Here is a 17,320-nt window from a genome sequence, read left to right on the forward strand (position 1 = left end):
TAAAAGTAGTGAAATGCCATTCCAGTTCCCAAAATTCAGTTTAATATGATACAAATCAGAGAAATGCAGGAAATCCCCATATTTGAGAGGCTTAAACAGCATCCTTTTCTGCCATTTTACGTTCAAAATTAACGATTAATTGTTGATCAACTAATCGCAGCTTTAGTATGAATGCAAAGTTGACCAAATAGACCTAAACATGGAGACTTCCGTTGTACAAACAGTATTATCACCATCTATATACTCAGTAGTGTTAAATAACATCCAGTTTAAAATCAATTGAAATGAACACATATGGAATATGGTGCGTGGTGTTGATAAAGGGATACTGGAGTTCATCTGACAGGGCTGTGGGAGTACATTAGACAAAAACGGAACCACTGTTCTTGAGGGAAAGGAGAGTAGGTAGGGGGTGCAGGGATTCCCTGTGATCCTGCCCCCCCCACCATCCCCACCATTCCATCCCATCTCCAACCTGCCCCCATACCCCCAGAGTGTTTGGCCTTCACCCATTCTCTAATGGGATTAGTTGGGGACTAATAGAAGCAGGGAGACAGCTCCACTGAGGAGCAGGCAGCCTGGCATGGGAGCAAGATGTTGCTGGGCTCCGAGGCATAGGCCCCTGTCTGGGGGGTAATGCAGCAGGGTTGGCACTCTCATTAAGTACACTCACACACACAATGTATAAGATGCAAGAACCAAAGAGTGTTGGCAGCCCAATATGGGCAGCTGGGGAGCCTGGATTGGATAGGGTGGGTGTCAGACTGGCACAGCAAAGGGGAGAACAGGCTTTTAATACAAATCAAGGAGATTTAGTAATGGATATAGGTCTGACAGGGAGGACTTTGTGTTTTGTCATAGAGCAGATATGAGGCTCCAAAGCATTTTAACAAAAAAGCATCAACTTAGACATACAATGTCAACGTACAGATTAGTTCTGTCATAGAAAAAATGTGTCAGATGAAAAACGGCTTTACCGTCTGGATGCCAATTTGCATCAACGCCAATGAATCACACCCTCGAAACAGCACACAGGCGTGCAGGCATTAAGACTGGCTAATTTAAGACAGCACTCAATGATCTCTTTGTGCTTTTTCTATTTGCAAGCTCTTTGAATCTGATTTCTGCTTGCATCTATTGAATCCGTGCACATTCAGGTGTGTGCTGTGTCTACATGTGTACAAGTCTGAATGGTGTTGACTTGCATCCGTGCACACATGAATGCAGTGTGTGTGTGTGTGTGTGTGTGTGTGTGTGTGTGTGTGTGTGTGTGTGTGTGTGTGTGTGTGTGTGTGTGTGTGTGTGTGTGTGTGTGTGTGTGTGTGTGTGTGTGTGTGTGTGTGTGTGTGTGTGTGTGTGTGTGTGTGTGTAAATCTCCATAGTATAGATTTATTGGAGTGATCATAAAACATTATGAACAATGCCCATAATAGCTATTAACTTGAAATCAGCTTTTCTTGGAAAAACAACATTCCTTTCATGTAGGACATTTTAAAAACCTGATTTATACTTCACTGTTTCCAGTTGTGATGTGGTGTTGTTGCTATCATTCTTTAATCACTCAACACATCTCTGCCATCTGTAAGATTTTGTGGGAATTCAGTGGCCCGTGTGTTCTCTCGCTCTCTACATCTTTCTCCACTTGTGTTCCTCTAATAGAAATGTCTCTGTTGGCAGGGAGTCCCCGTGCCTCAGCCTCGGCCTTGCACTTCCCGTCTCCCTCCATCATCCAGCAGTCTAGCCCCTACTTCACCCACCCAACCATCCGCTACCACCACCACCCTGGACAAGACCCCCTGAAGGAATTTGTGCAGTTTGTCTGTGCCGATGGCTCAGGGCAGTCCGCCGGACAGGTAAGGTTTGGCACCAGAGAAGGAGACACTATTACTTTCAAACTAAAAACCTTTATACAAAAACTGTCAAAACTTGTACCTAGCTTGCAATTGTATTGCACACCACTGAATGTAGAAAAATAAAGTATTAATGGAAAAATGTGTGTATGGAAGCAGCAAATGTATAATAACAATAATACATCTAATTTAACTGAATTGTAAAATTTAACAACTACTTAATACTTGTTCTTAAAAAATACCACAAAATATAATAGCATTGAAATATTTTGCTTGGAAAACCATCTGTCTGTGAATGATGTGACTGGACGTAGCTTGATAGGACAGTTAGGTCTTATCGATCTTATGCAGCCCTGATTGAGCCTTGGTAGTCATCATTTTGAAATATGAATTTTGGTGTGTGTGTGTGTGTGTGTGTGTGTGTGTGTGTGTGTGTGTGTGTGTGTGTGTGTGTGTGTGTGTGTGTGTGTGTGTGTGTGTGTGTGTGTGTGTGTGTGTGTGTGTGTGTGTGTGTGTGTGTGTGTGTGTGTGTGTGTGTGTGTGTGTGTGTGTGTGTGCTTGTGTGTGTGTGAATGGAAATCTTATTCAAGCAACCTGATTTTTTTTTTCATGTGTTTTGTTTTTTTAGATCAGAATTGGACTAAACTGAATTTGAGCAACTTCATTGGGTTTTTTTGAAAACCGTATGCTTTTTGTCATGTTTTCTGAATTTTTAAACTTTATCAAAATCAGATTTTTGGATTGTTTAACTTGAAAGTACCATCTAAAATTTTTCATATAGGGTAATTTAAACCACAAAAACTCAGACGGATAGATTCTGAAGTAAAATATTTCAATGCTATATGTAATTAAATTTCAAAATGTCTTATTGATAGTTGCTGGCCTGTTTTTGCTTCCGTTTATGAAATTGTCAGATGGCTCACTCTATATATCTAAAACTGTGTTCAGCACATGTTTGAATGGCTTTACAATGCAATATTACTATAATTATATGAATTTCCTCTTACCACAGCTCACGATATGGTGTCATATGTCTTCATAAAATATAGAGAAATGCACAGAAATACACTCCACGGCCACGCAGATGAATACATTAGACATCTGTTCATTCAGTTGGTCTACAGATCTTTGTATTGTCTTGTCGATGTCATTTTGCCGTTTGCTGTTTCAGACCCTGATGTTCCCCCTCCTCCCCCTTTTTTTTATTTTAATTTTTTTGCTCCACCCAACCCCTCAGAAGTTACAACCATCAGCACGAAAGTGAATCAGTCACAGCACACTTCAGTCAAGCATTCCCGTCCTGTGTTGTGTCATCGTGTTTCTGTTTTCATCTCTAGCCGTTACGATTTTAGTTGGAGTTTGGTTGTTTGGTGCTGGTATCGTTGGTGTTGTGCTTGTGTAGACGAGTATTATCCCATGGTTTTTATTTCTTGCCATTCTCTGGACAAACCCAGTCAATAATTTGCTCACTTCCCTCCTTCACACCTCCTCCACCCACCACGGACCACCCCTGTGGAACCTCTCACCTCAGTCTCCAGCTTCCACTCTTATCAAACCCTGTGGTGATTATTATTTTTCACACCTCCATTAAAGATGCCGTCCGTATACATCATTCCTTTGGTTATTGTTTCTCACTACCACCTCTCCCTCCTTCCACCATCGCCTCCCCCACACCCCCCACCCCCCGTCATGGATATTTTTTTGGACCTGGCCTCCCAAGCTGCGTCCTCTTTTCATTCCGTGTCTGCGGATTGTCGCATGTCGCCCTCCTGACCCTATTTGTGTTGTCTGCAGCCAAACGGGAGCGGCCAGAGCAAAATGCCAGGCTCCTTCTTGCTGCCTCCACCTCCCCCAGTGGCCCGCCCAGTGCCCCTCCCTATGCCCGACTCTAAACCCAACAGCACGCCCCCTGACGGCGGACTCTCCTCGCCCGCATCTCCGTGTAAGTGACCCCGCAGAGACCGTTCTCAAAAACCAAACCAACAAACAAAAAAATTTGAAAATCCCAACCCTCTCCAGTGAAAAGACCCCTGCCATTGTTCTTCCTCCAACTTCGTGCCATCATTGTTCCTGTGTATCCAACATGTCACCTCCTTTAACCCTTGGAAGTCCATGGAAGCCAGCACAGGATATACTGTGGAGCTGAGAGTAGATCAAGGCCGCCAGAGGTCTGGTTAGACATGTCTTTCATAATGGACTCCTGTGGTGCTCATCATGGTTCTGTATTAGGCCCCATCAGTCCGCTCTACATGTTGAGCCCATTCTGCGTTGCCTGGTGTGGAAGCTGGATCACCAACCCAGTTCTTCTGTTAAATCCGCCTTTCTTTCCCTGATGGACTCATTAGCAAACCTTGTCAAAAAAATCCAACTTGAGAAGATTTAGATTATTAATTGATTCTTCCTTGTGAAGAGCACAGATTTAGGGCAGTTAATTATATGGACTCCAAAACATTCCAGTAGGAAATTAGGACATTGATGTAAAAATGTATTCATTCTTGATTTTGGTTGAGCTGATTTTAGCGTCTTGGTAGGATTTTTGTATTCCTTTTTTTGTGGTGATGGTTAAGCAGAATACGGTGTGATTATAAGGTGAAGGGGTGTCAGTCCAACCGTGGGGCTTTATTTGTCTTCCTCATCTGTGATAGGAGGGGCACTGGATGGAGCACTTTACTTTTTTTTTGTTTTTAGCTTTCCTTCAAATTTAGTGTTTGCGTTTCCCCAGTCAGTGTCTCAAAGTCTTTTATGTCTTATGTATGTTATTCCGATTCTTAGAAACACATGGATGTATGCTGTATATATGTCCATGCACATAAATCTCCAAATGATCTTTCTCTCTGTCTCTGTCCTTCTCGTCCTTCCTTCCTTTCCTCCACACCAACACATATGCACAAGTCTGCACACTGCATCCTGAATCCCTCAGTGAGATTCAAACGCTGGAGTCTGTAGGGTACCTCAAACTGCCCTAAATTTGTCAGAGGCTTTGATGCCAGTGGGTTTTAAATGTCTCTGACTGATCCTCGATGTCAGGATTTTGGTGTGCTCAATCACTTCCATCTGAGCTTATCAACAGGGTTTAATCACTCAGGGAGATCTAAGTTTGCATGCCCGATTTTGGCAGACTTCTCTGTGGAGTTTTGTTGACCTCAATGAAATATAGCAGTACTTTCTGTAGTACTGAATTAGTTTATCTGAATTTATGTAATTTAACAACTGCGATCCAGTAGGTTTACTTTATGCTATTACATGTTAAGAACATAGTTTGAATAGTTAACTTTTCTTGGCAAGTGCATATGATAAATATGAAGCTACAGCCAGCAGCCGCTTAGCTTAGCTTAGCATAGCATAAAGACTGGAAGCAGGGGAGAAACCGCTAACTGGCTCTGTTAAGATAACAAAATCCACCTACCAGCACTAAACCTCACTAATTAACACTTTATATCTTGTTTTTTTTTTCATCTGTATAAAAACCTAAATGTGTAACATCAACACATCGTGGTGTTATCAGGGTTATGTGTCAGGCTATTTCTTGGCCAGGTGCGTCACTTCCTTGAGTCTTGTCATTTTTATACTTTGTTTTTTGTACAGATTAAACAAATATGACATAATAAAACATAATAAGCTTTCGAGGTGCTGGGAAGCAGATTTGTTCCCTTCTGGCCGAGCCAGGCTAGCTATTTCCCTGTTTTACTCTCTGTGCAAAGCTAAACTCAAGATAGCTTTTCATTTACCACACAGACATTAGAGTGGTAGTCTTCCCCTCTGATTTTTCGGTAAGAAAGTGCATACGCATATTTCCCAGAATATAGGTATTGTGTTGAGTAGCTTTCTTTGTGTATGCACTGACGTCTTTGTGTCTCTTCTGTTTCTGTAGCATACTCCACGCCAGGCGCCACAGCTCCCAACAGGTTTGTCGGCATCGGATCACGGGACAACAACTTTCTGAACATCCCGCAGCAGACACAGGTAGGAGTGTGTGTATGTGTGTGTGTACAGTGAGGAGGAAACTCGTCTGTTTGGACTGTGATTACTGGTCAAACTCAGGAAACGTATTAACTGTGTGGATAGGCGCCAAAATATTTCTTATTCCCTCACTCCCTGAAACCTGCTGCTGCTGGGTTTCCTCCATCTCTCCTCTCACACCATCCCACAGCACACACATCAATGTGTGCATTTGTACATCTGTATTTTACTGTACGTGTGCGGTTTACCATATGTGCTCCACTGTTTATTTGGCACATATGGAGCCTACCCTTCAGGCAGCAGGCCTTCTCCCTCGTTGCCTTTTTCACTCCCTCTCCTTTCCCTCTTCTTGCCTTCTCTCCTTCCCTATCCAGCTCAGTCCTGCTCCGCTCTCCTTCCTCATTCTTATTCATTTTCTTTGTCTCCGCCTTGTACTTTCTCCCTCCTCCACCTACTCCGTTCCTTCCCTTCATCGCTGTGCGCCTCGTTCATATGACTCCTCCATTACGACCAGTACTTTTCTCATTAGTGTCCAACCACACCCACCTGGAGCCAGCTCAGCTCTGCTCTGAACACATGGAAACCATCTGAAACTGCTGTGCTGATCCCCTCCCTCGTTTCTCTGCCCGCCGTTCTCTTATTTTTCTCCATTTAAATTTCTCCTATTCCTGATCCTTTCTGCCCCTCCACCCATCATTCCCTTTCCTCTCTTTCTCACTCCAGTCTTAATCTCCTTTTGCTCCACCGCTTTTTACTCTGTCAGTTTTTTCTTCCCATTCTTAATCCTGCTGCCTTCTTTGTTACTCATGTGCCTCCACTCTGAATAAATCCATTTTTTCACCATGGAATGTTCTACACAACTTAATACACTACTAAAGTAGGTGGATACCCGACATTCATATGTGATTGCCGTACATCTCGTTCCAAATTCATAGGCATGGCCATGGGCAACATGCTGCCATAACAGCCTCCACTCTTCTGGTTTCAGGCGTTCCAATAGATTTCAGAACTTGGCCGCAGGGGTTTGCTCCTGTTCAGCCGCAAGAGCATTATAGTGAGGTTGGGCCCTGGTTTTAAACGTTAATGCCTGACTCGCAGTCAGAGTTCCACAGGGACATTTTCATTTTGAAACAGGACAAGGTCTTCCCCAAACTGTCCCAAAGTTGGAAGCAGACGATTGTCTCAAATATCACATGCAGCGGCATTAAGGCTTCTCTTCATATGAGCTAAGAAGCCCAGGACCTACACTAGTGCTGGGCAATGTGGACAAAGACCTCTATCCCAATATAGGTCATTTCATATCTCTATATGAGTATATATCACAATGTTTTCTGGTAATTCAATAAATACATAGTCAACATGAAATAACAACATGGTAAAGTCTATTTTTTATACTGAGTAGTTCATTATATTAGTAAATAGTAGCCGGTCTTCTTATGTTTTTCTTAATCATTGATGTTCAGTACCGAGTGGGACATCATGTCTAAAGCACAGTTTTACGATTTAAGGCAGAACCAAAACACGCAGCTGGAATAGTTTGCATGTGCCTCTCAGAAAATGACACACAAAGATTGATGATCCACTAAAAGAAATGATGGATTACAAGACAAAGAACATGTCAGAAGAGTGTATGTGGTGAGTACAGGACAGGCTGCAGAGCCTCTCACACTGACAACATTGGGCTCCATGTGCCCTCTAGTGACGGATGTGAAAGAGTGCAGGCAGGGGAGAAAGAAACAAGATACAAACGGGGCAGGACAAGAGGGAGATGGAGGGAACGCATCAACAGAGTTTCGGCCCTTACAGAAGTCACGTCCCGGCCGTCTCGTTACCCCCGGCAACCAGACATGATGTCATAGCAAGTTGATCTTGAATTTGAGAAGGGGTTGCTTCAGAGGGGGTTAGGGTGGGGGGCAGGAAAGAAAAGAAGGGCGGTCACTGTCTGCTGCCAAGGATTTAGTGGCAGTGTTCACAGGAGATAGATAGATTGTGTGTGTGTGTGTGTGTGTGTGTGTGTGTGTGTGTGTGTGTGTGTGTGTGTGTGTGTGTGTGTGTGTGTGTGTGTGTGTGTGTGTGTGTGTTGTAAGAGCATACACAGAAGGAGAGAGAGGGAGAGTAACTAAGAAGGGAGAAGTTACAATGCCCAAGGCCTGCTGGGACAGTGCCCAGGGGAGTAGGGTAGCTGAGAAGGGCAGGAGGCAGAAGGGGGGTATTCATGCGACCTGTTCGAGTCAAACAAAACAAAAGGCTGCCTCCCTGGAGGCTCAGAGTAGTTTCCAAGGCTTGACTTCTAGAATGTTGGCGCACAGTGCCAGATCCTGCAGGCCAAGCAGGGCAGCCAACAACAGCGACGTTGACCCATTTCTGATCCCTGCTCACGCTGAGTGGGAGAAACCCAACGTGAAGATGGTGCAAGTGACAGGGAGAGCCAGACTGCTATCCCACTGCTGCTGTTGGCCATTAGTATCCATTCACTGGTTGGCCAAATCCAAGACAAACTGTAATTCACTCCAGAAATGGAATGAAGTGTCACTGAACTGTAGGAACCTCTAGTTGCCAAAAGTCAACACAGTGTACAGAGTAATTTTTAGGGACAAAATAACAGGGACACCTTACAGTACAACTGTTTCAGTACGTTGCATCTGTCATCGTCATTTTTGACATATTCCCTTGTCACCCCATCTTATTAGTAATCCTTGTGAGGTTGGTCGCTCTGTCCACCACTTTGACGGCAGTGGGTTTTAAAGCTTAATAGACAGGGACCACATAAACATCTCAGCAACTATTCAATACATTTTGTACAGACATGCTCCCCGAAAGATGAGTCCAGCTCACTTTTGTTTTATTTTTTAGTGCCAGATACACTCGCCACTTTATTGGATACACCTGTTTGAATTATATTGAAATGAGTTTCTAATATCCTTATCTCTATAAACAGATTCTGCATGTGAATGTAGAATCTGTAGGCAACGGTACAAGATCTGTGTAGAGGAAGCAATCTTGTTTGTGTTTGTAGTCATAGCAGTATCGCCCAATCATGTTTGAGCAGGCTTTGGTAAACAGTCTATGTGGAGAGGTTGAGAGTCCAAACACACTGGCTGAAATGCAGCTACCCATCAGCTATCCGCTGATGATGATTTAGCTTTTTATTAGCTTTTCGTCTCTCCACTCCCCAACTTCATTCTCAACTTTGCTTATCAGACTGTAAACAATAACCTCCGCTCAGAAGAGGAAGTCAAGGCCTGGATATCTGCTGGCTACACCGGAAAGCCTGAAATATTAGCTGCTGCCCCCAGAGGCTAATTCATCATCAGACCGATGGCCGATGTGTTCAGAGATTGGTTACATTCTTACTTCCTCTTGTGTGTTTATGGGTGAATAAAATTAGAAACACTTTTCAATATAAAGCAGTCCAGTACAACAACACCATCCACTACAACCTCAATAATTAAATTCTTTGTTGGCACCATTTGTTTGATTCACTGGAGCCCACACTCTGCTCTGATAGAACAACATAAATCCTCCTGTTTTAGAAAAAAAATGCTGCCTCTACGTGCGCATAGAGCCTGTTGTTTGTTTTGGAAAAATCCACCGCGTCTGTATCATCCTGTCCACTCAATGCAGGTCACAATTGGTGCACATGCCCCCACCCCCTCACGCATGGCACACGCTAAATTACGTTAGCAGTTGCTATCTATGAGTAAGTTAGCCAACCTACCTCCATGTAGCGTGTACTCCATGCTGTTTATGGATGAGAGAAGACACGGGCGTGTTCACAGGAATCTGGTGCACACGCACTGACGAGCACTCGATGGGAGGTTGAGGGGGAGGAGTTGTAAACATTCAAAATTTGACTGAGTCAACTCGATCTGCCAGACTTGCCGACTGCAGCTTTACAGCAGAATACATTGCAGGGTTGTTGGATTGCATGAGTTTGTAGAGGTGTACCCATAGATATAATATTATGGTTTATATCGGTGTACCTATAATATACAAAGTAGTATATAATAAAGTGGCCAGTCAATGGATCATCTTTGTTATTTGTCATGTCCATCCAAGCCATAGAAGCGCTCAAACTGCTGGTCACCAGAATGATCATATTGCAGATGATTCAATTGTATTGTATGTTGGTTTTTTCTTTTGTTATTTTGTTCACCACTTGTGTATGCACATTCACACGCATTCTGCTGCCTCAATACTGACTTGATCTAATGACCCCTCTTCCCCTTTTGTCTTTTCCAGTCTTGGTTCCTCTGACAAGATCTGTGTCCAAACCAGCAACTAGAATTCTTTCTTTACAATCAGAAATAGAAAAACAGAGAAACAACCCATGGGATAATAATTGTCGTCCAACCAACCCACCGACCGGCCCTGACAGTACGTCTCACCTGATACAAAATATAACCAAGCAATGCAGGAAATGACAGCAGCATGACACTTTTAGAGGAACTCTGGACTCATTTATCCAGTCGGAGGGAGGACCCGTTTCAAGCAACAGATGGATAGATGGAAAGATGAAAGGAAGGACAAGAAGATGCCAGCAGCGGGCGGTTTTCTCCTGAAACCACCAACCCCAGCAGCCATGCAGGAGGACCCTGAGGAGAGAAAAGCGGTCAACTTCTCCTACTTTGTGAGGACCCATTGTTTAATGAATGGCTATGAAAATCAACTGTCCAACAAAAAAATCAGGTTTCCACGACACAGATGTAACATTTGCTACACCCGCAATGAATCCACAGCCTGATTAAAGCCAAGACACTTATTTGGTTTCCAATGAAAGCTGCAGTCCATGCTCCTGTGATGTCTGTCATCACCCAAAACTAAATCAGAACCACCAATGTTTCTCTTCCTCTCAATGACCACACAAAGTCCCCTGTTCCCTTACTACTAACTAGAGAGAGACCATGCCAAAACATATCTTGATTAAGGGTTGCACTAGAAGCTGAATCAATTAACACTAATCTTAACGATGTGCACTATTTACCTGCAAGGCATGGGAGGTAAACCAGCCTTGCCTATTAGGAGTTTCAAAGAGGAATAACCGAGGTACAAGCAGCCTTCACGTGTCCTCGAGCCCCACCGTTCAGTTCGACAAATCATTGGCCTCCGCTCATTCTCACATCTCCCCGCACAACACACACTCACACACACAATCTGTGCCGTGACCACAGCATGTGTGTACAATTGAAAACACACGCAGTCGTCACGGTCAAACCTTTTTCGGTTGTAGTATTCAGTGTAGGTGGTGGTGTTGTGTCTTCATATTATCATTTGATATGCACACAGTAAGCCCAGTAAATCAGATATCCAAACATCTCTCACAGACACACACACACACAAACACACACACACACACACACTCCAAATCAGTGTGTGTACATCATTACTGACAGTTCTCACGACTATAGACAGCAGCTATTGGTTCCCCCTTTGCCCTATTGTAATGTAGATGAATGATTTTGTTATCTCTTGTGTGTTCTCTTATTTGAATTTATTCCTTTTGGATTTGTACTATTTTATAACTGTTTTGTATTTGAATGACAGCACCTTATAGAGAAACACAGTAAGAAGTGGGATGTTGAAGCGGTGTAGACAGGGTGGTTAGCTGACCTGGATCAAATAGTACGTGCAAAAAAAATCCGGACAACATTGGCCATTCTAGGAGATACGCTTATTTGCTTTTTTACTGAGGGTCAGATGAGAAGATCCATACTTCTCTCAGGTCTGTACATGAAACATAAATCTACCACAAGAAGCTGGTTAGCTTAGCCTAACATAAAGGATGGAAACAGGGAAACAGCTAGCATGGCTCTGCTGGAGCCCTTTGCAACTGAACCCAGCCTCATGCCAGCCACTAGACATGAATCTTCGGCTGTGACGCCCTCCAAATCCGCGTGCACGCTTAAATAATCCACACTCCAGAGACCTCCACCTGCACGGACACTCTACTCCCCCTGTACCAGTCCCTGTAAGAGTGTTTTTTGCTCTGCGTAGCAGCAGACGTCCCCTTCGCAGAGTGCTCCGTGCAATAGAGCCACTGAAGGAAGTCAAACATCGTTCATCTGTTCATGTGAACGTCAATTGTTCATCTCCAACAGCAGAGGTCTGCTCCACAGAGTGCTCTGTGCAAAGTATGTGTTTTAAGGAGCCAAACTAAAGTCTGTAGTTATAAACTTGACAGAGGAAGCAGAACTAAACATGAAGCTTCTCTGCTACATTTATAGAAGGAATTAATATTTTCTGTAATGATTTTATATCAACCCATCCACCCGATTGACGGGATTAATTGCAGTGCCTGCAGACAAAACTGCAAACTGCACCTCACTATCGGCCACACCTGAGAACCAAGGCGGTTTTGGACCTGACACTCGTCTGCAAAGCCCCAATCGATTTTTGGATGGTTCGAAAGATTATCTTGCCAGATTTTCCTGTCGTGGTTCCTTTTTTTTCCTGGTAGACAGATTTTGTTACCTTTGGACAGAGCCAGGCTAGTTGTTTCCCTGTTTCCCTGAATTGTGCTACGCTAAGCTAACAGGCTGCTTGTGATAGTTCCATCTGTAACAGATAGACATGAGATTGGTATCCATCTCATTGTCTTACTCTTACTCTAAAAATGGGGATAAGCATCTTTTATTCATAATGCCGAATTGGTTTGTTTGTTCTCAGTGCCAGACAAACCGATTTGCCACATTCTGTACTGGAAGACCACACGATGCAGAATTTTGACAATCACAGGAACCTTATTTTCTGGGGAAAGCCCCATCTACTATTTGGCCCAGGTCCAGCTGGTATATGAGCTATATGAGTGGTAGAAACAGAACCAAGGAGGGAAGGTTGCTGAAAATGGGACCCAGAGTAAAAGAGAGAAGCTCTTCTTCTCTTCTTTCTGTCTCCCTAAAGTTTACCCTGTTGTTTACACTCCCAGACGGGCCGCTGCTCCAAGAGCAGAGGGAGCCACACTGTGGAGCAAAATGAATATGTGACATATCTGGCTGTTTGAGGGAACGAGGGCCTCTAAGGCTAGGAGTAGGAGGATCACACATGTGTTTTGGTGCACAGGATCAGGTAAAGGATATTGGTTGCTATGGTAACCCCCCCCCCATCACACACACACACACACACACACACAAACACACACATCAGCACTCCCCCTAGCTATTGTGAATGGATGAGCCCTTAAAGATCAAACCTGCACTAAAACAATCATACCAGCCAACTTTGTGTGTTGATTGACCACCCCTTCCAAATCAGCGGATGTATCACTGGGATGGAAACACACTTGTAGAGCACAGATCGCCACTTGTTAAACACACAGACGTATGAAGACCACTCACTCTAAACGCAAACACCTCTCCCGTGCCCGACAGAATTCAAAGGGAAGTCTTAAAAAATAGACAATCTGAGGAGGCCTTTATGCTTTTAATCGATTTGTATCATTAGCCCATATATTCTGACTGATTCAGTTAGTTTCCTATTCAAAGTTTCAACCACCCATCCAACCTCACAAAATAACTGGACTGCCTGGCCATGTTCTTCACTGTAGGGAAACACAACCTAGTTGGCCAACCGAAGGGCGAGCATCTCATCAGCTTCGTAGAGAGAAGTAGCTCTGCTGAGGAAGACGTTAACGATGGCTAAAGTGATTTCTTTTCTAATCTATGGAAGTGCCTCTGTATTCCCATTATGCAATTTGTCAAACATGAATTCAGGTTCTTTTTCTCACATATAAGCTATAGTGAATGGTGAAAAATCTATGTCAGGAGAGGGGGGAAAACGATGACAGCTCACTAGATAATCACAAGCATCTTTATATATAATACACATATATATTTATAGATATATACATTTTTTTATTTGCAAGATAAGCTCTGTGGCAGTCTAGTTATTTTTTGAAGCATGGCGTACATCGCACAGTCATAGGATGCATCTCAAAACCCGCTGATGAGAGCTAAAGTACCAGTTTCTAAACTCACTCTAAAGGACGTCAAGTGAAATCCATGGCAACACAACAATAGATTCATAGACAGTGATGATAATGTAGTTGAGGATAACAAAAAAAAGAACAGATTAGGTTTTGTTGTTTTCTTTCTTGTTTTGATGGGAAGTATTGTTCTTGAAACTAAATGATGTATGTTGATTGAGCCATGTGCAATGCCTTGGTAGAGGAATTGTGTTTGTTCGTTAGCGATTGTTTGAGGGTGTCACGAGAAAAGAGGGAAAACCCTCATCGTTTTTTTTTTTGGTTTGTTTTTCAAGTCCACGCGCTCCGGGACTCTAAATACGAGGGCAGCGAGAAAAATATCCCAGTCTTTGTAAGTAAGTTTTGGGAAATTGTTTTGAATTTCCCTTTTGTTGTTTTTTTTCCCTTTTATCACTTGTTTTAAAGAAAAAAAACTTCATTTCTAATGATTTGTTTTTCAAAATGCGGGAGGGCTGAAGGAACAATTTTGCAACTCATAAAATATATATCACTATAAAAACCTGGTGCTTTCGTAAAGAATAAAGTACATTCAATCTCTATTATACATAAATAATAATAAACGAAATTAAGTGTTATCATAAAAGCAAATTTTAGGAAAACATGCATTATTCTATTTCTCTTTTTGTATTTACCGAGGGGGGAGGGGTTCATTGTATGAAAAGGTTGTTGTGACAAAAGGCATTTTTCCCCCCCAACCTTGACACCGTAGCAGAGGAACAGAAACTGTATCTCGCATCCAACACAAGTGATGCTGGTGTGGGACACGGACAAGATCTTCCCCGATTTGGGAGATGCACAAAGAAACAGGGACGATGAGATCTGGTTTGGTTTCTGGTGTAAACGTCTAGTTGGTTCAGGGAGAGGGAATGAGCAGCCTCTGTCCGGTCAGAGGGGTGCCGTCATCAATTCAAGTGAACCCCCTCTCCCCCGCCCCCCTCTCCCCCACCCCCCACCCCCACTGTAAATGATTATAAATATTCGTTTGGTGATGTAGTGTTATAGACTCAGAGCATCTTAAAGGTTGTCCCTAAAAAGTGCCTTTTGTTCACAGATTCCATCTTGTAATCCTGAGTGCCCATCTCGAAAGAAAAAAAAAACGTCCCCTCCTTCATACTTCTATATCTTTCTCTTCCTCTTCTTGGAGCTTTTTAAAGCAGTATACATAGTACTAAAGGAAATTGGTGTGATTTAGTTCCTCTTTTTATTGTTGAATAATTAAGAAAAGCATAAAAAAATCCACAAAAAAAGATATTTTCTGTCTTGCTTCTCTTCCTCTGTATCTTGTCTTCTGTCTATCTTGGACACTGGAGTAGTCTGTAGCCGCGTAACCCTCCCCTTCCTTTTCTCCCTTTCTCTGAACGGCGGGGTTTAAAAAAAAAAAAAAAAAAAGAACACGCAAAGATTTTTTTTTTTTGTCTGAGCAGAATGCAGTTAGCTCACATGTTATTCTTGTCTGTACGCTTCACATTGTATTACCATACCCATCTTCTTCAGCTTCTCCATTCAACAGCTAATGTAAGTGAACAAGTTACACCACGGGGCTCTGGGCTGTGCTGAGGACGGGGGTCGCAGCGGGGCAAAGAAAACCTTCCCCCTGGGAGCCAGTGACACATGGACCCCTGGTGGAGGGAGAAAAGCACTCGGGGGAACTTTTGGTTTTGGTCTTGAGCGAGGGAGCTGAGCAGTAGGACTGCTAGGATAGGCATATTAGTTTCTGATCCCTTTACTATCTATTTTTTTTTATATATATAATCGAATTAGGATTTTCTTTTTTTTTTGTTACTGCATATCTTAGGCGGCAGGAAGATGCTGCGTTGAGACCTTCAATTATGCATCTTTCTAGTGGTTGAATGAGACCAGCTTTTTCTTTTTTTCTTTTTTAAAGGAAAATAACTTTTCCTTGAAGCACCTTATAAGCGGACGTTCCACAGCGTGGAGACTGAGAGGCTCCAGTTTAGCACAATCATGAGAGATGTTACGCATTGATTCATCGCCTTTCTAAACCGCAGTGTTGGACTGACACGTTGACCAAAGTGATGTGGTTCCAAAAGCTGTACGAAACTAGTGGGTGACTTGTAGAAAAGCACCGTGAAATTCCACCAGCAGAATCAGGTGATTACAGATATTTTTGTCCTGCCAGAAAAAATAAGAATAATTACATATATGCAACTTTTTATTTTTCATCATCAAGTAAATGAAGCCAGCAGCAGTATTATCAATCAAGCCTTTGACAAGTGAAAATGCCACAGTTAAGAAGCCATATCAGAGACTAACAGGTCGCACAGGGCAGAGTGTGTGTATGTGTGTGTGTGTGTGTGTGTTGAGGGAGGGTGTCTACAGTTTCTGCCCCCGCACCGTTCAAAGAGCCCAGTTGGACCCCGTGGCCGAACCGTCCGCCGTTCTTTTTATTTTATTTTTTGTTTGATTTTTACCCGTTTTGTAGGATGCTGGGCCGTGTTTAGTGTAGACTGAGCACCCCCCCCCCTGCCGACCTCACCCCTCGCCTTGGCCCTGTAGCCTCCCTCCCGCCATGAGTGCTCCTCCCCCTCCCTCAGAGCAGCGTCCCATCCTCAGACGCACCCCCCCAGAGCCCATGGTGAAATGCATGTGTTAATTACAGTTTCTTTTCCATAATAATAATAAAAAGCAGTTTGAAAAGAGCAACCCCTTTACTTGATTGAATAAAAGGATGTTCTTGACTGTATCCTACCTGTCGCCTGTGGTTATTACTGTCATTTAGCCGTGTCCTGGACAAGGACAAGTCCTGTGTGAAAACAAAAACGTACAATATTACGTAAGATATTACAAATATTTGTTCTGATGTACTACAGACTGATATGTTTTGTGTGGTACAGAATGAAAGTATTGCTTTTTCATTAAAAAATGTATAAAATTAGTCTAAATTAATATTTTTAAGTTTTTTTGACAGGTTTGACAATGACTTTCTGTCCCGGTCTGTTTCCATGGTAGCAGCCAATAGCGTTGGGCATTGCTGGTTGCCAGGGCTGTCTGTTGTTGGGTGCAGCTACTGTAGGCTGGCACTGGGTGAAATGGAGTTTGCCAACCCTGCAGCTGTTTCAGAGCCTCAGTGAAGGGGGCGTTATTTGTCCCAGCAGCTGAGTGAGCGGAGACGGGCAACAACCAGAGTCAATATAGGCCGAGCATTCACTCCATGGACTGAGAGAAAGGAGAGAAACGCTATTCAAACGCACGCCCACATGGCTACGCTTCTCCTTGATCGCTAACATCACTTTCATCTTTACTTAGCTGGAACGGCTAATGCTAACAGCTAACGCTAACTGTCAGTCAAACTCTAATCCTTGTTTTTTTGGTGTGATTTGCTGGAAGAGATGGGTTCAAACAGGCTCAAACTGACTCCGGCCTCCTTACTGGGCCGGGTCTAACCAACCTGACCCAACTTGAGGCACTAGATGGCGGTGTTCTGCTCATTCTTCAAATTCAACGGAGAGAAAAAAAATATTCATAGAAAAGGTGCTCAAAGACAATCTAACCTCAAAGAACAACTGTT

The 17,320-nt window shown here is 43.2% G+C and overlaps 1 protein-coding gene across 17 annotated transcripts in view; it reads left to right on the plus strand.

The window, feature by feature from the left end:
* nfixb (nuclear factor I/Xb) overlaps positions 1-16,495 on the plus strand; it is a 170,193-nt gene extending 153,698 nt beyond the window's left edge. For 8 of the 17 annotated variants that reach the window (XM_083931450.1, XM_083931453.1, XM_083931440.1 and 5 more), the window contains 3 exons: positions 1,660-1,853; positions 5,722-5,813; positions 10,053-16,495. In XM_083931450.1, the coding sequence (XP_083787576.1) occupies positions 1,660-1,853; positions 5,722-5,793 (266 nt within the window). In that variant the 3' untranslated portion in view covers positions 5,794-5,813; positions 10,053-16,495. Of the gene's footprint in view, positions 1-1,659; positions 1,854-3,644; positions 3,793-5,721; positions 5,814-10,052 lie in introns of all 17 variants that reach the window. The other 9 variants (XM_083931451.1, XM_083931454.1, XM_083931442.1 and 6 more) reach the window with 2 other exon arrangements.
* Positions 16,496-17,320: the final 825 nt, after the last annotated feature.

This window comes from Echiichthys vipera (assembly GCF_963691815.1).
Source record: "Echiichthys vipera genome assembly, chromosome: 17".
In the NCBI taxonomy this organism is placed as follows: domain Eukaryota; kingdom Metazoa; phylum Chordata; class Actinopteri; order Perciformes; family Trachinidae; genus Echiichthys; species Echiichthys vipera.